The sequence below is a fragment of the Pinus tabuliformis genome, chromosome 3_2 (genome assembly GCF_031772625.1).
Source record: "Pinus tabuliformis cultivar Carrire ecotype Pingquan chromosome 3_2, CPIR1, whole genome shotgun sequence".
NCBI classification, from domain to species: Eukaryota; Viridiplantae; Streptophyta; class Pinopsida; order Pinales; family Pinaceae; genus Pinus; species Pinus tabuliformis.
Genome location: NC_142302.1, coordinates 941,456,375 through 941,479,177, shown reverse-complemented (window position 1 = coordinate 941,479,177; position 22,803 = coordinate 941,456,375). Strand labels below are relative to the sequence as shown.

Below are 22,803 nucleotides of genomic sequence, written 5' to 3'. Positions count from 1 at the left end.
CATGTGTGCTGACAAAATTCTTTTAATGCTGATTGAAAAGTCCTTCAAAATTTGTTTGACTGAACGTTAATTATGCAGCTTCAGCAGTTTCGTAGCGCGCTACGAAACTATTGTGTAATCACAAAACACAATTTAAATGCCAAAATTCGACTGTCTTGAGCCTCTTCATATTTTGTGATTCAAACTCTAACACCTTTGAACATAGTTTAACTGCTTTCTTGAAGTCTTTGCTTTGGGCGAGGAGTTGCATATCTCCAATCTGGACTTACACTTTTCCTTCGAAGTTTACTTCTGTAATCAAAAGGCTCTACCTCATTGGGGGAAAACCATTTGGCACACAAATATCCAAGTGTTCTCCATGGTGGAAGAGGCATTGAATTCTGCTTCAATGAAAGCTTTGCAACTTCTACCATTATTTCCAATATTTGTTCAACTTTAGCAAGGTTGCCCACATAAACCACAGGGAGATATCTTAATAGTCCATCATACGATAGAATGGGTCTTGCAATTTCAAAATGACTCTGAAAGTCAATGTCAATGATCAGGGGTTCAGTGGCCTTGTCATCACCTTCCAGTATAACATCTATGTACTCATATTCACCCCCTGGAACTTTATCAGTTCCCTTCCACTCTGACTTGCAAACTGCAAAGTTGTATCCAATAGACCTCAAATGCTTCACAATCAACTTCTTGATACAAAGAGCCTTGTAAATCCCTTCCCTTGAGCAATGAAAATCAATTTTATTGGACAAAATTAGAGCTTGTACCACAGAGAGCAAATCCTTCTCGAATGGCATCACCGAAGTCTTCAGGCCCTTAATACTTTCTACAAGCTTTAAAATGTTGGTTGTGTCGGAGTTGCTTTCACTGCTATAACAACCGCCATCTTTCCCAGAGCTACCATTTTCCATGAAATCTTGCACCATAGCAGCTAAGTCATGCTCGCTCTCATAGCTTCCCTTATCTCTAGAACTTAGAGAATAATCTGCAGCAAGGCGCCATAGGGATTGGAGGACGCCAGGATGAATGGCAACCTCCCTTGACCATTTCAAAGCTTCCGTAAGGTTACTTTTTCTCTTAATGTAGGACTCACCTCCGCCTTCCAACATACTAGGTCCATCAGGCCCCAGTTTTGATATACCGGGCATCACTTGGAATATACAGGTAATGCACCAGCTCTTATATATAAGAGGTGCTTCTATCCTAGCCGTAACAAAGAAGAGCCCATCTGTAACAAATAAGTTTTGCTTTAGCAAACCTTCTAATCCCAAAACTTACGAGATATTTCGCAGCATTGTCTGTGTATTTTTTGAGCTGCTTGAAACATAAATTCTAACAACCCACTAATTTTTGGCGTAGAGAAGTTGTAGTCTACTTGATTGATCGCCTGAGTAGGAATGAGCGGCAGCAAAAGAGGAGTGCTCGTATTTAAAACTGGATTGATTCTTGAGCCTACTTTTCTTGAGAGGGCACAATGGGAATCACCAGCATTTGCGACAATAAGCTGATTATTTTGAAAAAGTGCAACACCTGCCGCGCTTCTAGAAGTTGGCCCAGAAAAATCAACATGTGGTCCCCATTCAAATGCCAAATAAATCCCTCTAATAAGCCAGTGAATTTGTTGAACTTATCCCCAAGGATAGCTAATTTCCTCCGGCCCCTTTTCCCACGCATCATCTCATCCATCCTCCACTTCTATTTGATGTCCACTTGAAGAAAAATTTGCCAGTTTTTGAATTAACACCTCGATTGCACCTGCTTCCATGATGGCCACTTTACTTTCACTATTAAAGGAAGCAATTATTGATAGCAACCACATTGCAACTGTTCCTCCCAACACTGATGCAAAATCGTGCTCTGTGACTGTTTCTCTTTCTTGAAAATGCCCTCCCTGGTTTGTGCGACCTCGAACTTCTTCAAATTTATCGTCTGTCAAATCCTTCATTTTCATAGCATGCTTCATCATGCGCACAAGAGAGTGAATAAGTTGTGCTAAGAGCCCAGATTCATTAAGAGTATCCAACGCTATTTTCTTGTGTTCCTTGGCAGCACAAATAAGAAGAGCGGTTCCTCCAACTTTCACTTCTAAGCTAGAAGAATATATGACTCGGTTTGCTAGAGCAACAATACATCTTGGCATTTCTACCACCAAATCTCCAAGAACCATAGACTGGTCCCAGCACAGTCTCCAAGAAACCTCAATTGCCTTTTCTTGAACTGGTGGAAGTCCAATGGCCAAGCACTTCACCAATGGTTCCAAGCTATTAGGAAATTCAACAAGGGCTGCCCATGTTGGCATAGCAGGAACTCCACCTTGTTTCACTCTAGCCAATATGGCAAGAGCTTTTAAAGCATCTGATGACTTTACATTGTCTAGATCAGTAGAAGCCAAAAAAATTACCAAAGCAACAACTGTACCACAATGATGAAGACATTCAATAAGCACATCATCAACAGGCATATGACTCAGAAATCAAGCCAGAGCACCTACTACATGTCCCTTTCCCAAAATTGACACTAACCCTTTGACAAATTCAAAAAATTGATGTTCATAATTTAAAATATTTTTTCTTGAGTGATAACAGGTGGCTCCACTTGGGATATTGTGCCCCTGTGGTACACTAAGAACATGCAGGTCCAGTGCTTTGTCCTCTTTATAACAAACATAGATTTTCTTGACAAGCATCCCCTTCAAGCTTCTTGGGCCTTCACCTCGGGCTTAAGCTTGATGATCACTGTAGGAGAAAGAAATCTACATCTACTGAAAAATGCTCAGTCAACCTTGAGCTTATTTACATTTTCCTACCTACCTACCCTATCAATTTAAAACTTCTTTCAGCTCAATCAATGTGAAATTTCCAATGTAGCCAATCATTTGTCTTATCTGATATTTGAGTTTTTTGACTGCATCGGAGTTCAGAGCCACTATGATATTGTGATGACCACTACCACTGAAATTGCCTCTGATCTTCATAGAAAAGCTAAAATACTGGAGAGTAAAACTCTTCCATGTATTTAGCTATAGGATCCCAGAATACATGATCAGCGTGATGATTCTCATAACTTTCTGGTTGTGCAAACTGATCTTCAATACAGTGTACTCTTCCTCAATCGTGGAAGAGAAAGGAAGCAACACTCTCTCCTTGTGTTTTGCCATAGAAAGCTTCTGAAAATAATGATCATGATTATGAAGACTATGTGATTGTATTTGACCCTGTAAACCTTCAATGTATTTCTCAATGTCCTTAGCAACTTCATCCAAAAATTTCATCTTATATTTTGTCTTGCACTCAAATGATTTTAGATATAAGGACAAGGACAAAGAAAAATTTTCATCTGTTTCTCCATTAATATGATCATCATTCCATTGTTTGAAACCTTGAATTGAAGCAGAGTTTGCCACCACCTCTGATCTATCTATCCATTCCTCCAAAAACATCAACCAAAAGTCTTCAAATGACTTAAGAGATTTGGTAGGAAAGCTTTCAATCCACTGTTTACATTTCCCTTGAAATGAATCATAAAACAACATAATGCAAACATCCTCATGTTTAACTCTAAGAAGATCGGTAAAATCACAGAAATCTGATATATGCTTCAAAGTTAAACTCAAATCTTCTCCATTGAATTTTGGACCATTCCTTAGAAAATATGCATCCTTGGGAAAATGATTTGGGAAACCATGAATTCCTGAAAAATTAATGCATGCATACCTTGAAATAAGAATGGTAGCATCTAGGTCCTTCATAGCTCCAGTGGAATCACCATGAATCTATGAATTTTGAATTCTTCAACAATGGAGTCACCAAGGTAGTTTTGCAACCTCGAAAGATTTCTAAGCTCCTGCTACCTTCAGAAGTTCAGCTTCTTGATTTCGAGAATGAATAATCTTCAGACTCCCGACAGATGCACCAAAATGTTATATCAAAATCAGGCCCTGGAAGGGTACAGACCAGGAAGACTTCAAGTAACTGTTTCAAACCAATCTTTTAGCTAAGGCTTAGCCTCCTTAGCCTGAGAGGGCTCTCTCAAAGGATTAAAGGTTTTTGATTATGATCAAGATGGCTAACTCTTGTGAAACATACAAAAATGAAATGGTGGAAACAAAACTAACAAGTATCCATTGGGCTTATGGAGTCATATGTGATTTAGTAATAACAGTAGGGTTGGCTTTGAATAAAAGTCAAGGCATTCAGATTTCAACATATGTAGAGCACACCACACACATAGAAGGCAGTTTCTGAGTATAAGAAGGAAATTAGAACACTGTAAGCGATTTCTAAGTAATCAGATACTCATAACACTGTAGATAACATGAAAAGACAACAAAAGAAACTCATGCATTGAAATCTCTATGATTCTTGAGAAGCACAAGCCAATACTGTATTACCCAAAAAACAGAGTCTTTACATAAGCCAAAATCTCAGAGCTTTTTTTTTTCATAAATTTCCAACCTGTATTACCTTGCTCCTTCTCCTATATATAGAGCTCTTCTACCTAACTGAGATTCCTCCTCAAGCATGAGGGGAACTCGAATTCTCCTTATCATGACACCTATTGACATATTAAACTAACTATTAAAAGCAACTTACTACTAATTGAAAGCTCTAGAAACCTAAAACAATTAGGATTCTAATTCTACATCATGCTGAACATAGCATTTATTACAATCAGGATTCATTCTCTGACAAGTGGTTTCCTTCAACTTTAGCCTTGATGGATGTTCTGAGCTTCTTACTAGTCCTTAGTGTCGTATCCCTTTACCTCTGTTGAGAAACAGGAATTTTCCCCTGTTTTTATGCTTTTGGTTTCCTCAAAGATATTCAGAAGTAATTAACCATGTTGATCTTCTTGAATTAGTCAATAAATCCATTGGGGTTCCATGTCCTTCGTGTGTTGTAAGCCTTTCGCATGTACATGTGTGCTAACAAAAACTTTTTAATGCTGATTGAAAAGTCCTTCAAAATTTGGTTGACTGAACGTTAATTATGCAGCTTTAGCAGTTCCGTAAGCGCGCTACGAAACTGCTGTGTATTATGTGTATTTACCAGCAATTTCATAGCGTGCTATGAAACTGCTGTGTAATCAAAAAACACAATTTAAATGCCGAAATTCGACTTTCTTGAGCCTATTCATATTTTGTGATTCAGACTCTAACACCTTTGAACATAGTTTAACTGCTTTCTTGAAGTCTTTCCTTTGAGCGAGGAGTTGAATTTCTCCAATCTGGACTTACACTTTGCCTTCGAAGTTTACTTCTGTAATCAAAAGGATTTCTCTCATTGGGGGAAAACCATTTGGCATGCAAATATCCAAGTGTTCTCCATGGTGGAAGTGGCATTGAATTCTTCTTTAATGAAAGCTTTGCAGCTTCTACCATTATTTCCAATATTTGTTCAAGTTTAGCAAGGTTGCCCACATAAACCACAAGGAGATATCTTAATAGTCCATCATACGATAGAATGGGTCTTGAAATTAGAAAATGACTCTAAAAGTCAATGTCAATGATCAGGCATTCAGTGGCCCTGTCAGCACCTTCCAGTATAACATCTATGTACTAATATTCACCCCCTGGAACTTTATCAGTTCCCTTCCACTCTGACTTGGAAACTGCAGAGTTGTATCCAATATACCTCAAATGCTTCACAATCAACTTCTTGATACAAATAGCCTTGCAAATCCCTTCCCTTGAGCAATGAAAATCAATTTTATTGGACAGAATGAGAGCTTGTATCACAGAGAGCAAATCCTTCTCGAATGGCATCACCGAAGTCTTCAGGCCCTTAATACTTTCTACAAGCTTTAAAACGTTGGTTTTTCTGGAGTCGCTGTCGCTACTGTAACAACCGCCATCTTGCCCAAAGCTTCCATTTTCCATGAAATATTGCACCATAGTAGCTAAGTCATGCTCGCTCGCATGGCTTCCCTTATCGCCAGAACTCAGAGAACAATCTGCAGCAAGGTGCCATGGGGATTGGAGGCCGCCAGGATGAATGACAGCCTCCCTTTACCATTTCAAAGCTTCCATAAGGTTACTTTTGCTCTTAATGTAGGACTCGCCTCCACCTTCCAACATACTAGGTCCATCAGGTCCCAGTTTTGATATACCGGGCATCACTTGGAATATACACGTAATGCACCGGCTCTTATATATAAGAGGCGCTTCTATCCCAACCATAACAAAGAAGAGCCCAACCGTAAAAAAAATAAGTTTTGTTTTAGCAAACCTTCAAATCCCACAACTTACGAGATATTTCGCAGCACTGTCTGTGTATTGTTTGAGCTGCTTGAAACATAAATTATAACAACCCATTAATTTTTGGCATAGAGAAGCTATAGTCTACTTGATTGATCACCTGAGTAGGAACGTGCGACAACAAAAGAGGAGTGCTCATATTTAAGACTGGATTGATGCTTGAGCCTGCTTTTCTTTAGAGGACACAACGGGAATCACCAACATTTGCCACAATAAGCTGATTATTTTGAAAAAGTACAACACTTGCCGTGCTTCTAGAAGTTGGCCCACAAAAATCAACATGTGGTCCCTGTTCAAATGCCAAATAAATCCATCTAATAAGCTAGTGAATTTGTTGAAATTATCCCCAAGTATAGCTAATTTCCTCCGGCCCCTTTTCCCATGCATCATCTCATCCATCCTCCGCTTCTATTTGATGTGCACTTGAAGAAAAATTTGCCAGCTTTTGAACTAACACCTCGATTGCACCTGCTTCTATGATGGACACTTTACTTTCACTATTAAAGGAAGCAATTATTGATAGCAACGACATTGCAACTATTCCTCCCAACACTGATGCAGAATCGTGCTCTGTGATTGTTTCTCTTTCTTGAAAATGCCCTCCCTGGTTTGTGTGACCTTGAAATTCTTCAAATTTATCATCTGTCAAATCTTTCATTTTCATAGCATGCTTCATCATGCGCACAAGAGAGTGAATAAGCTATGCTAAGAGCCTAGATTCATTAAGAGTATCCAATGCTATTTTCTTGTGTTCCTTGGCAGCACAAATAAGAAGAGCGGTTCCTCCAACTTTCACTTCTAAGCTAGAAGAATATATGACTCGGTTTGCCAGAGCAACAATACATCTTGGCATTTCTACCACCAAAGCTCCAAGAACTATAGACTGGTCCCGGCACAGTCTCCAAGAATCCTCAATTGCCTTTTCTTGAACTGGTGGGAGTCCAATGGCCAAGCACTTCACCAATGGTTCCAAGCTGTTAGGCAATTCAACAAGGGCTGCCCATGTTGGCGTAGCAGGACCTCGACCTTTTTTCACTCTAGCCAATACGGCAAGAGCTTCTAAAGCATCTGATGACATTACATTGTCTAGATCAGTAGAAGCCAAAAAAATTACCAAAGCAACAACTATACCACAGTGATAAAGACATTCAATAAGCATATCATCAATAGGCATATGACTCAGAAATCGAGCCAGAGCACCTGTTGCATGTCCCTTTCGCAAAACTGACACCAACCCTTTGACAAATTTAAAAAATTGATGTTTAGAATTTAAAATATTTTTTCTTGAGTGATAACAGGTGGCTCCACTTGGGATATTGTGCCCCTATGGTACACTAAGAACATGCAGGTCCAGTGCTTTGTCCTCTTTATAGCAAACATAGATTTGCTTGACAATCATCCCCTTCAAGCTTCTTGGGCCTTAACCTCGGGCTTAAGCTTGATGATCACCGTAGGAGAAAGAAATCTACATCTACTGAAAAATGCTCAGTCAACCTTGAGCTTATTTATATTTTCCTACATACCTACCCTATCAATTTCTAACTTCTTTCAACTCAATCAATGTGAAATTTCCAATGTAGCCAATCATTTGTGTTATCCGATATTTGAGTTTTTTTATTGCATCGCATTTCAGAGCCACTATGATATTGTGATGACCACTACCACTGATATTGCCTCTGATCTTCATAGAAAATTTGAAACACTGGAGAGTAAAAATCTTCCATGTATTTAGCTATAGGAGCCCAGAATACATGATCAGCCTGATGATTCTTGTAACTTTCTAGCTGTGCAAAATGATCTTCAATAACAGTGTACTCTTCCTCAATCTTGAAAGAGAAAGGAAGCAACACTCTCTCCTTGTGTTCTACCATAGAAAGCTTCTGAAAATGATGATCATGATTATGAAGACTATGTGATTATATTTGACTCTGTAAACTTTCAATGTCTTTCTCAATGTCCTTAGCAACTTCATCCAAAAATTTCATCTTATCTTTTGTCTTGCACTCAAATGATTTTAGATACGAAGACAAGGACAAAGAAAAAATTTCGTTTGTTTCTCCATTAATATGATCATCATTCCATTTTTTTAAACCTTGAATTGAAGGAGAGTTTGCCACGACCTCTGATATATCTATCCATTCCTCCAAAAACATCAACCAAAAGTCTTCAAATGACTTAATAGATTTGGCAGGAAAGCTTTCAATCCACTGTTTACATTTCCCTTGAAATGAATCATAAAACAAAATAATGCAAACATCCTCATGTTTAACTCTAAGAAGCTCGGTAAAATCACAGAAATCTGATATATGCTTCAAATTTAAACTCAAATCTTCTCCATTGAATTTTGGACCATTCCTTAGAAAATATGCATCCTTGGGAAAACGATTTGGGAAACCATGAATTCCTGAAAAATTTATGCATGCATAACTTGAAATAAGAATGGTAGCATCTGGGTCTTTCATAGCTCTAGTGGAATCACCATGAATCTATGAATTTCGAATTCTTCAACAATGGAGTCGCCAAGGTAGCTTTGCAACCTCGAAAGATTTCTGAGCTCCTACTACCTTTAGAAGTTCAGCTTCTTGATTTTGGGAATGAATAATATTCAGACTCCCGGCAGACGCACCAAAATGTTATCTCAAAATCAAGCCTTGGAAGGATGCAGACCAGGAAGACTTCAAGTAACTGTTTCAAACCAATCTTTTAGCTAATGCTTAGCCTCCTTATCCTGAGAGGGCTCTCTCAAAGGATTAAAGGTTTTTTATTATGATCAACAAAAATGAAATAAACAAAAATGAAATGGTCGAAACAAAACTAACAAGTATCCATTGGGCTTATGGATTCATATGTGATTTAGTATTAACAGTAGGGTTGGCTTTGCATAAAAGTCAAGGCATTCAGATTTCAACATATGTAGAGCACACCAGACACATAGAAGGCAGTTTATGAGTATATGAAGGAAATTAGAACATTGTAAGCGATTTCTAAGTAATCAGATACTCATAACACTGTAAATAGCATGAAAAGACAACAAAAGAAACTCATACATTGAAATCTCTATGATTCTTGAGAAGCACAAGCCAATATTGTATTACCCAAAAAACAGAGTCTTTACATAAGCCAAATCTCAGAGCTTTTTTTTTCATAAATTTCCAACCTGTATTACCTTGCTCTTTCTGCTATATATAGAGCTCTTCTACCTAACTAAGATTCCTCCTCAAGCATGAGGGGAACTAGAATTCTCCTTATCATGACACCTATTGACATATTAAACTAACTATTAAAAGCAACTTGCTATTAATTGACAGCTCTAGAAACCTAAAACAATTAGGATTCTAATTCTACACCATGCTGAACATAGCATTTATTACAATCAGGATTCATTCTCTGACAAGTGGTTTCCTTCAGCTTTAGCCTTGATGGATGTTCTAAGCTTCTTACTGGTCCTTAATGTCGTATCCCTTTACCTCTGCTGAGAAACAATAAACTGCCCCTGTTTTTATGCTTTTGGTTTCCTCAAAGATATTCGGAAGTAATTAACCATGTTGATCTTCTTGAATTATTCAAGCATTCCATTAGAGTGCCACATCCCCCGTGTGTTGTAAGCCTTTCCCATGTACATTTGTGTTGACAAAAACCTTTTAATGCTGATTGAGAAGTCCTTCAAAATTTGATTAACTGAACGTTAAGTATGCAGCTTTAGCAGTTTCGTAGCGCACGCTACAAAACTACTCTGTAATCACAAAACACAATTTAAATGCCGAAATTTGACTGTCTTGAGCCTATTCATATTTTGTGATTCAAACTTTAACACATTTGAACATAGTTTAACTGCTTTCTTGAAGTCTTTGCTTTGGGCAAGGAGTTGCATTTCTCCAATCTGGACTTACACTTTGCCTTCGAAGTTTACTTCTGTAATCAAAAGGCTCTCTGTCATTGGCGGAAAACCATTTGGCACACAAATATCCAAGTGTTCTCCATGGTGGAAGTGGCAATGAATTTTGCTTCAATGAAAGCTTTGCAGCTTCTACCATTATTTCCAATATTTGTTCAAGTTTAGCAAGGTTGCCCACATAAACCACAGGGAGATATCTTAATAGTCCATCATACGATAGAATCGGTCTTGAAATTTCAAAATGACTCTGAAAGTCAATGTCAATGATCAGGCGTTCAGTGGCCCTGTCATCACCTTCCAGTATAACATCTATGTACTCATATTCACCCCCTGGAACTTTATCATTTCCCTTCCACTCTGACTTGCAAACTGCAGAGTTGTATCCAATAGACCTCAAATGCTTCACAATCAACTTCTTGATACAAATAGCCTTGCAAATCCATTCCCTTGAGCAATGAAAATCAATTTTATTGGACAGAATGAGAGCTTGTATCACAGAGAGCAAATCCTTCTCAAATGGCATCACCGAAGTCTTTAGGTCCTTAATACTTTCTACAAGCTTTAAAATGTTGGTTGTGCCGGAGTTGCTGTCGCTGCTGTAACAACCGCCATCTTGCCCAGAGCTTCCATTTTCCATGAAATCTTGCACCATAGCAGCTAAGTCATGCTCACTCTCATAGCTTCCCTTATCGCCAAAACTCAGAGAATAATCTGCAACAAGGTGCCATAGGGATTGGAGTCTGCCAAGATGAATGACAGCCTCCCTTGACCATTTCAAAGCTTCTGTAAGGTTAATTTTTCTCTTAATGTAGGACTCACCTCTGCCTTCCAACATACTAGGTCCATCAGGCCCTAGTTTTTTTATACCGCGCATCACTTGGAATATACAGGTAATGCACCAGCTCTTATATATAAGAGGCGCTTCTATCCCAGCCGTAACAAAGAAGAGCCAAACTGTAACAAATAAGTTTTATTTTAGCAAACCTTCAAATCCCACAACTTACGAGATATTTCGCAGCACTATCTGTGTATTTTTTGAGCTGCTTGAAACATAAATTCTAACAACCCACTAATTTTTGGCGTAGAGAAGCTGTAGTCTACTTGATTCATCGCCCGAGTAGGAACGGGTGGCAGCAAAAGAGGAGTGCTCGTATTTAAAATTGGATTGATGCTTGAGCCTGCTTTTCTTGAGAGGACACAATGGGAATCACCAGCATTTGCCAGAATAAGCTGATTATTTTGAAAAAGTGCAACACCTGCCGCGCTTCTAGAAGTTGGCCCAGAAAAATCAACATGTGGTCCCTGTTCAAATGCCAAATAAATCCCTCTAATAAGCTAGTGAATTTGTTGAACTTATCGCCATGTATAGCTAATTTCCTCCGGCCCCTTTTCCCACGCATAATCTCATCCATCCTCCGCTTCTATTTGATGTGCACTTAAAGACAAATTGAATTAACACCTCGATTGCACCTGCTTCCATGATCCAGACACTTTACTTTCACTATTAGAGGAAGCAATTATTGATAGCAACCACATTGCAACTGTTCCTCCCAACACTGATGCAGAATTCTGCTCTCTGACTGTTTCTCTTTCTTGAAAATTCCCTCCCTGGTTTGTGCGACCTCGAACTTCTTCAAATTTATCGTCTGTCAAATCCTTCATTTTCATAGCATGCTTCATCATGCGCACAAGAGAGTGAATAAGTTGTGCTAAGAGCCCAGATTCATTAAGAGTATCCAATGCTATTTTCTTGTGTTCCTTGGTAGCACAAATAAGAAGAGTAGTTAATCCAAATTTCACTTCAAAGCTAGAAGAATATATGACTAGGTTTGCTAGAGCAACAATACATCTTGGCATTTCTACCACCAAATCTCCAAGAACTATAGACTGGTCTCGGCACAGTCTCCAAGAATCCTCAATTGCCTTTTCTTGAACTGGTGGGAGTCCAATGGCCAAGCACTTCACCAATGGTTCCAAACTGTTAGGCAATTCAGCAAGGGCTACCCATGTTGGCATAGCAAGACCTCCACCTTGTTTCACTCTAGCCAATATGGCAAGAGCTTCTAAAGCATCTGATGATGTTAGATTGTCTAGATCAGTAGAAGCCAAAAAAATTACCAAAGCAACAACTGTACCACTGTGATGAAGACATTCATCAAAAGGTATATGACTCAGAAATTGAGCCAAAGCACCTGCTGCATGTGCCTTTCCCAAAACTGACATCAACCCTTTGACAAATTTAAAAATTGATGTTCAGATTTAAAATATTTTTTCTTGAGTGATAACAAACGTATTATTCATTCTTTCTGCAACTCCATTTTGCTGAGGTGTATATGGAGTAGTCTTATGTCATGCTATACCACACTTCTTAAAGAATTCTTCAAATTCCTTACTGCAAGACTCTCCACCATTATCTATCCTCAGAACCTTTATCTTCTTCTCTGTCTGATTTTCCACGAGAGCCTTAAATTCTTTAAACTTGTCAAAGGCTTCAAATTTCTTCTTAAGGAAATATATCCATGTATTCCTTGAGAAGTCATCTATAAATGATATATAGTACATAGACTTGCCCAGTGATGGAACCTTCACAAGTCCAAACACATCATTGTGCACAGGTTCTAATATCTGTTTCGCCCTCTTAATACCAAAGGGGAAACTCACCCAATTCTGCTTCCCATATACACAATTTTCACAGAAATCAAAATCCAGAGAGCTATTATTCATACCTTCTACCATACCTTTACCATGAAGTACTCGAAGGCCCTTCTCTCCAATATGTCTAAGCCTTTTATGCCACAACATGGTCTTCTCTTCAGAAACCACTAGATTTTCTGCTCCACTTTCAGGAACCACAGAAATGTTGCACCCATCAATAACAGTGCTACCTTGTAGCTTGTACAGAGTTACAATTCGAACTCCCCGCATCAATACCAGTGCTCCTCAAACCATCTTGCAGGTATCCTTCTCGAACACTGTTTTTACACCTGCATCATCCAGCTTGCTTACAGAAATCAGATTTTTGGCTAATGCAGGAATATGCAGAACACTCGGAAGTGTTCTAGCCCTTCCACCTTGCAACTTCAACTTTACTTTTCCTCTACCAATGATTCTAGCCTTCCTATCATCCCCTAAGAAGACATCACCACCATTGTATTAATCATATTTGCAGAACCACTCTCTCTGAGGAGTGAAGTGAAAGGGTGCACCTCAGTCAATCAACCATGCCTCATGATCTACATGTGTACCTAAAGAAGCCAAGTACACATCCCCTTCTTTTGCTGAGGTGGTTTTCGCCTCTGCAGAAGAAGCATCATCAGATCCCTTTCCTTTGTTAGGAGCTTTAGATTTACAGTCCCTTTTTTAATGTCCTTCCTTTCTGCATTTCCAGCACACCACCTTTACAGGTTTTCCTGGAGATTTAGATCTCCCTCTAGATTTAGATCTCCCACTCGATGACTTATTTTTGTTTCTGTTCTGGGACTGTCATCGTACAGACAAGGCATCACCATTCTAGCTCTCCATATTTTTTTTGTCTCATCTCCTCCATCATCAAGAATGAGACTATTTTATCAAATTGCAAGGCAGCTACATTGCTACCTATTGCAATAACCAGACTTCCCACGAATCTGGTAGAGAAAACAACAAACTGATGCACTTATCTTCATCTGAAATTTTAATATCAATAGATGCTAACTGACTTACCATAGTATTAAACACGTTCAGATGCTCTGTCATTGAGTCTCCATCTTTCATCATCAGGTTATACAGATTTTTCCGCAAGAACAGTTTATTCACCAGAGACTTAGATTGGTACAAAGTCCCTAACTTGTCCCACAAAGCCTTCATTGTATCTTCTCCTAATACATTCAGCAATACTGAATCTAAGACACATAATCATATTTTGCTCTTTGCCTTTCGATCCAACTTCTTCCATTCTTCATCGGACACTCCCATTGGTTTAGTACCTGGATCTACTGTGATCCACTAATCTTTATCCACCAACAAATCCTCCATTTTGAGTTTCCATAACTCAAAACTCTGACCATTAAATTTCTCGATCTCTATCTTTCCACTACTTGCCATCTTCTTTCACCACCAGAATCAATCTCGCAGATCTCCCACTGAACAAGGTCTACCACAGGCCCGAGCGAAACCCCTCAGCAACAAAGGTGTCCCCTTGAAGCCAAAAATAGCTTCGATACCAAATGTAGGTTTTAACCCCGTATAGAAATTACCTGCATACGAATTGTAAAACATAGAAAATATACAATGCGAGAGCATAACACATAAAACACATATACACAGAGATTTTCCCCTAGATCCCAAAACCGGGACTACCAGCTTGATTTTTCATTATGATCCTTTCAATTTTATAATACATATTTATACACGTCGAAGCATCCAACACCAAGGATCGAAAACCATCGTGTCCAATACCATGGACCGAAAACCATCACGTCCAAAAACATGTGCGAAAATCATGCACAAAACCATAGGTGGGTTCACCCAACCTAACATAGGGTCCAAAACCAAAATTTTTTGGGCCGCTACCCCGGACCGCATAAAGTGGGGTTACGAGTACACCTCAAACCCCCTGTGACCTTCCCCCCTCTAACCCCCGATTAACTATGTGGGCTAGTCGTGGAAAGAATATAACACAACCCAACACTAGTTCTTCACACTCTGGACTAATGCATACATTTCTTTATCATATGTAGGATAGTTAACTATTGCAGAATTAAAAGTCTCAGAATGGTAGCATATGGGTTTACCATGTTGCATCAACACTGCTCCCATGGAATAGTCACTGGCATCTGTTTCAATCTCAAAGGGCTGTTGAAGATTTGGCAATGCCAGTATTGGTGTTGCACTAATTTTTTCTTTCAAGGTGTCGAAGCCTTTCTACTGTTTGCCTCCCCACTGAAACACCTCGTTCAATCTTGTTAAAGCATGTAAGGGAGCTGCAATTAAGGAAAATTTAGCAATAAACTTTCTCCAATATTGTGTTGCTCTTAGGAAGCTTCTAACTTCTGTAGCAGACTTGGGTTTAGTCTAGTTTACAATGACTGCAACCTTAGAGGGATCTATCTTCAATTCACCACCCCCTACAATATGACCCAAATAATTCAAAGATGTTTTACCAAATTCACATTTTGATAATTTAACATAGAGATTTTCTTTTCTCAAAACATCTAGAGTCTGCTTTACATGCTTTAAATGTTCTTCCCATTTTTTACTGAATACAAGAATGTCATCTAGATATACAATTAAAAAATCATCAATAAAAGGCCTGAGTAAATCATTCATAACTCTCATGAAAGTTGTAGGAGAATTAGTTAAGCCAAAAGGCATAACTAGCCATTCATACAACCCTTGCTTTGTTTTGAAAGCAGTCTTCGATGCATCTTGCTCTGCTACTCTGACCTAATGGTAACCACTATGGAAGTATAACTTGGAAAAGTAAATAGCTTCCTTCAGCTGGTCCAATAGATCATCAATGCGAGGAAGGGGATAACGATTCTTAATCGTTATTTTATTCAGTGCTCTACAGTCAATGCACATCCTCCACGAACCATCTTTCTTTCTCACCAACACGATTGGAGATCTGCATGGCGATGTGCTTGGTATTATGAACCCTTTCTCGAGCAACTCTTGTACTTGATTCTTGATCTCTGCATTCTTTAAAGCATATAACCTTTTATACCTATGGTTGCGACTTTTGTTTCATCACCTGAGTCTAACCCCAAATCTTTCTATATAGCAGCAGCAGTCTTCTTCTTCTTGCCATCAAAATTCTTGGGTTTCAGCTCCGAATGCAAAGACCAGCAATGTTCATCATCATGTCCATCCTTCTTACAGTGAGTGCACGAAGGTTTGGCCTTCTGTACAACATTTACCTTCCTCTCTTTCCATTTCTACTTCCTCTTTTCCTTGTTCTTGCTTGCAGTGGGTTTTGATGATCGCCCAATCTTTGGGTTCACATTCTTGCCTCCAGCCTCTAGGTGGGTAGCCTGAACAGATACCTCATCTATGCTAGTAGGGTTAAACATGAGAATGGTGTGCCTCAAATAGTTGTGTAGACCACCTATATACTTTAGCAAAGTTTCAGGTGAGTCTAAAGAAATGCCTAGAATCAAAGCTCTTTTTCTAAATTCTTGGGTGTAGCTTTGTACACTTTTCCCTTTTAATTGGCGAAGATTTTGCCAACTCATCATAGCTTGCTGCATAAAAGCTAGTGGATAGAATTTTTTTTATTTGCAGAAACAAACTCACTCTAGTCAGAAAGAATTTTACAATGCTTCTTCAAGTCAGCTTGTGTCCTGCCTTCCCACCATACCAAGGTAGTTCCTCCAAGGCGTGGGCTAGGCAGCTGAATTTTACTCCTGTCTGAGTCAATATTCTGCACCCTGCAATACACATCAATCTGTCTAATCCAGTTATCTAACTTCTCTGCATTTAATTCTCCCTCATATATTGGTAAATCAAATTTAACATTTAATTTAATGAAATATGTTTTCTCCTTTTATTTTCAGGGCTATTAGGAGGTGTGGATAGAGGAGCCTCTTTTCCTTTCCCTTTGCCTTCAGAATGGCCATCTAGAGGAGATTCTTCTATTCCTTTGTATTGTTTGGAAATGGAAGAATATTAACTTTGACCTTTCTTAAATTCTCTGTACACTTCTTCTACCATGGCTCTCATGGTCATGAAACTGTCATGAATTGAGAGTTTGATTCCAAGGGATTTTCTTCTGCCATTTTCCTCCTAGGATAGACTCTACCAATTTCTGGGTTAGCTTCAACTAGTTCTCCTTCTAATTTGAGCTTTGATCTAGTTATCATTCACTAATCCAACACAAGCTTATCTAACCTTAGGAAACCTAAAGCTTTGATACCACTTGATCTGATAATGAGATCTAAGATAATTAATAAGGTATTACAGACTCATGTGCATGGATTTGTCTATGTTATTTTATGCAATGGATCGATAAGATTGCGAAATACACAGACAATGAAGCAATAAACAAAACATAATAGACAACATATAACACAGAAAATTTAATGAGGAGTTCACCCAATACTCCTGAGCTACATCTCCTGGTCCAGCCTTCAGTGGCGGCCTCTCTATTATGTCTTCAAAATAGAGTATTCACAATAGTGAGCTCAATTTGAGCCTCACACACAACGGATGCAAAAACAAGAGCTTTACTTGAACCTCTCAAGCTTTCTCTGAGTACACAGACTCCCTCAACGCTCGTTGTCTCTGTCCTAGCTCTGTCTAGGAACTGCCTTCAATACTACCTGCCCTACTTGCTCTCTGTCTGTGGTTTTAAAGCCAATCTGGGCCGCGTTTCGGCTTCTCGGCTTTCTGTCTCTCGGGCCTTCGTCCGTTTCGAATCCCTCTTCTTGCATTACAAAATCATTGCATAACGCCTAAAGAGGAGGTGGCCACCTATTCTGTAGTGTAAGAGTGCCTCGGGCCCTTGAAATCCTTTAGAATCCCAAACGCGGTCATTTTTAATTTTACACTGGAAAATGCATTCACGACTATGAAATTCTGCCAAAACAAAGTTCAATTTGGACTTCAAAAAGTCCTTAAATATGGCATATTCCCTTATCAGGTCCGCTTGTAAGTTTCCATCGCATGTCACAATGGCCCGCCCCTTTGTATTTTTAAAAATGCATTAAAACTGTGAAAATACTTTAGAAATGGATTTTCTCCAAACTTGAAACAATATATAATAGCATTAAGGAACCCTTTCGGGTCTGGCTTATCGCATCGGCCTTCATCCTTCGCATTTCGTTTAATAAATGAAAATCACGAAAATACATTAAAAATGGCTTTGATGCAAATCTCAAATTTTATGGAATAATATTAATAAAACCGTTGGGTCATGTTGGGTCTAGATTTTGCCTCCCAATAGTGTTTTTCCGCCATGCTAAGGGCTCTTGGCATGTGATGATTTTGATCTTTGGCATGATTTTAAGAGTTTCCAAGACTTAGAGAGTGTTCTTGGATCCATTTGGATCACACAGGTTAAAGAAACATGCATCACAATTCTTTAAGATTAGTATTACAACAGTTACAATACATGTGTGAAAACATCTTGGCCTATTAGCAGGCTTCTGAATTAAGCGAAAGTTCCAAGACACATTGTTACACCATACATCACTAACCCTGTGAGCGGGGCATTAGAGCAACTACCTACTCCTCAAAGAAAATATTGCAAACTCTCTTGGCTATGTGGGAGGAGCTGAGGTGAAAAAGTCCTTTGCATGTATAAATGAGGGGGGTATTTATAGCCAAGGGTGAAACTGACCCTTGTGGTCGTTCAACTACCCTCATGACTGTTTGACTTCCAGGACTCTTTGAATTTACATGACTTTTTACAACAAGTGGGTCTCTTGGACTTTCGTGTTACATTACATTGATAGACAATATGGCCCACAGTAGAGATGTGGATGACATGACTCATGACATGAGTCGACATGACAGTGCTGGTATGTTCATGTTGTTGCTGGTGTGCATGTCAAGCTATAGTGCTTTTGGTGATGGATGTCCTCATGGTGTGTCAAAGCTTCACCACTGCATGTGAAAGTGCACAGTGCCTTCGATGGTTATTAGTTCGCTTGATGTTGCTTTTGTATGTTTCTCCTTGCTTGTATGTTGGAAGGATTGACTGGTCTATCCATTCACGAAAGGTGCATGTTTTTCTGTTTATCTATCCATGAGCACATCTTGCATGTTTCCTCATTCGTCCATCTGCAAACACATCTTTGCATGATCGAATGTTCGCAAGAACATATCTTTACATGTGTCATTTGTTTGTTCATTGGTGAACCTGTCCTTCTGCATGTGCTCCCTTCATTCATCCCATTCATCATCACACCATGTTTGTTTGTGTACCTGTTCCTATAGTCACTCATGATGAGATGACATCAAATCCAAAAACCTCCTAGTCTACCATGATACATGATCATTTCGGATGCAGGTGATCGGGAGAGGCAACAAGGTTGCGAGGTGGGATGGAGGCTCCGGGCACTGCTGATGAAAACTGCGCAAGAGTCATTGGGTGATGGAGATCGGAAATATAGACTGGAAGTTACTGTCTACAAGGTCTGGCCCAGCTGGAGGACAAAATTGCGCAGTTTTTGAGGGGAATAGTCTGGGCTGCAGGAAGGCCAGGCAGGCAAAATCTGCATAGTTTCCAAAATGAGTGGGAAGTGTGGATTGGTAGAAAAAATTACGTAATTTTTTGGAGGAACAGGTTGAGTTGTAAAGAGGCCTGGTAGACAAAAATGGTGCAATTTTTTGGAGGAACTAGCCAGGAGCTTGGCAGCCAAAACTGCACAATTCCTTGAAGGAACTAGTAGTTGGCTACTGGGTCACTCGCAGCAAAAACTATGAAATTCTTGGAGTGAACTGGCATTCTGCTACAAGGAAAAACTATGTTGATGTTTTGGCTGGCTAGCTGATCACCTCTGCGTAGTTTCTAAGCTGAGTGGACTACTGCGCAGCAGAGAGCTTTCTCATGAAAACTACACAATTTTATGGGTGAGCAGCTGGTCGACTGTCGGGAGGGCTAGCTAGAAACTTTGCGCAATTTTCTAAGGGAGACAAGGATGGGCACTAGGTGTATGTCTGGGCTGTCTGTGCAATTTTCTTAGTCAGTGGAGCGGGAAAGGTCTATAGCCTCTACATAATTTTTTATGGGAGTGAGTCCCGGGGTGGTTGTCAGGTCAAACTCTCCAGTTGACCAGCATGAATATGGATTGATTTTCTTGTGGGAAGCGCAGCTTGAAATGAATTTCTTGGTGCTTCTACGTTGTTCTGGGTGATAGTTGATTGAGTCGATGATGGGGTAATGGTCTGATTGTCAAAGGAGAGTCTGATCGTCAGAAATTCAGCAAAAAATTACTAAGTGTGTGAATGAGTGAAAGATTCATATGTGATCCTGCAAACACACACTTACATGACCCGATGATGAGATGACTCAAACCATCCAGACACATGTTCAACATGACTGGTCGATGGTACAAGTGACAAGCACGACACTTGTGCGATAGTGAATGTGACTCCATGTGTGAGTGTGATAGATGTTCCCATAGCGAACATAACAAGTACACACGAAGCAAAGACTTTGAGCATAACTAGAACATGGCCACAAGCATGAATTTGACATCAACATCCTAGACTTGGTGAAATGAACAAGCAAGGGGGATGCGAAGACTCACATGAGCTCAGGTAGTGAAACTGAGTATGTGCAGTCATCAAGTGAAACTCTCAAGGGAGGCTCCGAAATTGGGTGCAGGCCAAAATTTTGGAGGGTGGTTGTAGCCGCTACAACACTTGGTGACACACTAGTAGAATTCTAGCTTCTCTGTTTTGGTTCATTTACAGGACAGGGCCTTGTTATTTCAGAGAGTATTAAATCATTGTGTGGGTTACTTCGGCTTCCCAATTTACCCCATGGACATATATGGTTCACCTTTTGCGAACTCAGACAAACAAAATCAAAATTTGAGCTTGATCATAATGTTTCGAATTCATGAAGGGTAGTTTAGCTCACGAGTTGAAGATTTTCAGAGTATAAGTTTTCATCTTTGGTGTTGCTCTGCTGCCAGTAGGCCTAGACAGTACCCCGGTGGAGTCACATAGGAACACGCACATTGCTCCACTACCAGCAAGCCTGGTAAGTAGCCTGGTGGAGTCACACAGGAACACATGCATTGCTCCACTACCAGCGAGCCTAGTCAGTGCCTTGGTGGAGTTGCATGCTTCACCTCTCTGCGCAGGAAGCCTTTCCCTTCTTTCACCTTTGTATTTTTTCAAGAGTACTATGCATAGGCACTTATTTATTTTTGGGGCAGAAGAGGGATCCCGAATTATTGAGAGCAGAAGAGGTTGTTCCTTCAGAGAAGCATGTAAGACCTCTGACATAGGTTTTATCGTTTTGATTTTTCCCTTCTTCGTTTCTACTAGTTGGATGAGCTTGAACACACAGAGGAGAAGGCTAAGTATAGGCATGGGGCTTCCCATTGTGAACACAAGTCCATGGTTGGACCAAAAATTCCCTTGCAGATGGTTCATATTTTCTGTCAAGACTTCATCGGCCGAAGGTTATAACCAAGCACAAAGAATATGGACACAAGATTGGCCAAGTGCTGGAGTGGTACAAGTCTCTTCATATTTCAGCCACATACTCTATTCAAAAGCCAGAATGTAGTAGTTGGAAGCACTTATATTCAGAAACAAAAATAGTAATATATCAAGAAAACAAAATGAACATAAAAAAAAAATAGCAAGTAGAAGAAACAAAGTGAAAACAAAGATAGTAAGCAAAGTAAACAAGATGAAAACAAAAAGTAGCAAGCAGACTATGTACATGACACAGGGCACGTCCTGACCTACTAGAAGTAACACTTGAGATGTTGGTCATCGACAGGAAGGTTGTCAACCCTCTTGTCAAGTGATTGCATACATCGTGTGTGTGTGTCAAGTTTCTCATTGACCAGTATATGTTTACCAAGTTTCACTACCGGAACTTAGTGGTATTCTAAAAGACCTTTAAGTGAAGACGACACCACTATTTTAGATAATGCATGCAAAATAGGTTGAGATGATGGCACGGGGTAGTTATTTTTATTCTAGGAGTGGTTAAAGTTCCTGAAATCAATGCATAAGAGGATTTCCTTGGATTTCTTACATGTGGAACTTAAATTAGAAACCCAAATATGATGACGGACTTTGTAAGTAATCCAATCATCCAAAATCTTGGTAAATTTTTTCTGTATAAGGAGTTCAAATGACATATGTGTTTTACTTAGCCTTTGCTGCAATTGCTTGGCTCCTCCTTTACTTGAATTCCCGTGTTGGATTTCTCGTGTGTAGTGTGTACTTAGGTCATCATCTTCCCATGTGGACACATCCCGATACTGTTTGATCAAGTGGTCAAAAACTTGGTATTGTTGTAGTGTGTAGTTTATACTAAGATTGACTATCTTCAGATCATGAATGGTTCCTAGGTTGATTTTTTCGTTCATAGTGGTGGACCTTTGGGTTCTGCTACTTCTTGGCCCTTAACAGAAGTTCTGCAAATCATAGATCTTTTTGAGGGAAACCACACCCTTAGGGGTTGGGTTTCCTTTCTTGCCCTCAGCTACAGTTTTCAGGGGCTACTTGTGCTTACCTTCATCAGTTGTTATGTCCTTGAAAGCATCAACACTATCCGTGGGGGGTAGTATCACTTTGAGTCGACCACGTTGAGGTTGATGGTCCTTTGTAAGATCAACACAAGTGCTTCATACTCACCAATGTTTTTTTTGAACTTGAACTTCAAGCAGCTTGAAATCATGCATTTTCTATTATTTTGGGTGACTGAGATATACCCGGTCCTGAGCCATCATATGTCTCTGATTCGTCAAAATCCATGGCCCACAACTTGTTCGTACATGGACCGTTTGGCATGTTAGTATTGTTGCTGCTATTGTTTCTACTGCTACTACTACTATTGGTACAATGCATTGTACATGTTTCATTGCCATCAGTTGGGCAAGGAAGGAGTCCCAACTACGTGTCTGGTGGGGTTGGAGCTGACCGTGCAAGGTAACACCCTAATGTTGCTTCTAAGAGGCCAATGGTTCATTATCACCAT

General features: G+C 39.5%; 2 protein-coding genes and 1 pseudogene across 2 annotated transcripts; all 3 read right to left on the bottom strand.

The window, feature by feature from the left end:
- Positions 1 to 206: 206 nt before the first annotated feature.
- Positions 207 to 926, bottom strand: LOC149183735 (uncharacterized). Its single transcript, XM_089415054.1, has one exon. The coding sequence runs from the start codon at positions 924 to 926 to the stop codon at positions 207 to 209; it is 720 nt and encodes a 239-aa protein (XP_089271180.1).
- Positions 927 to 5,173: 4,247 nt separating this feature from the next.
- LOC149183734 (uncharacterized) lies at positions 5,174 to 5,893 on the bottom strand (annotated as a pseudogene).
- Positions 5,894 to 10,083: 4,190 nt separating this feature from the next.
- On the bottom strand, positions 10,084 to 10,856 carry LOC149183733 (uncharacterized). Its single transcript, XM_089415053.1, has one exon. The coding sequence runs from the start codon at positions 10,801 to 10,803 to the stop codon at positions 10,084 to 10,086; it is 720 nt and encodes a 239-aa protein (XP_089271179.1). The 5' UTR covers positions 10,804 to 10,856.
- Positions 10,857 to 22,803: the final 11,947 nt, after the last annotated feature.

Bases quoted from the DNA above. Each gene is read 5' to 3' on its own strand.
- LOC149183735 (XM_089415054.1), bottom strand. From the start codon at position 926: ATGGTGCAAGATTTCATGGAAAATGGTAGCTCTGGGAAAGATGGCGGT.
- LOC149183733 (XM_089415053.1), bottom strand. From the start codon at position 10,803: ATGGTGCAAGATTTCATGGAAAATGGAAGCTCTGGGCAAGATGGCGGT.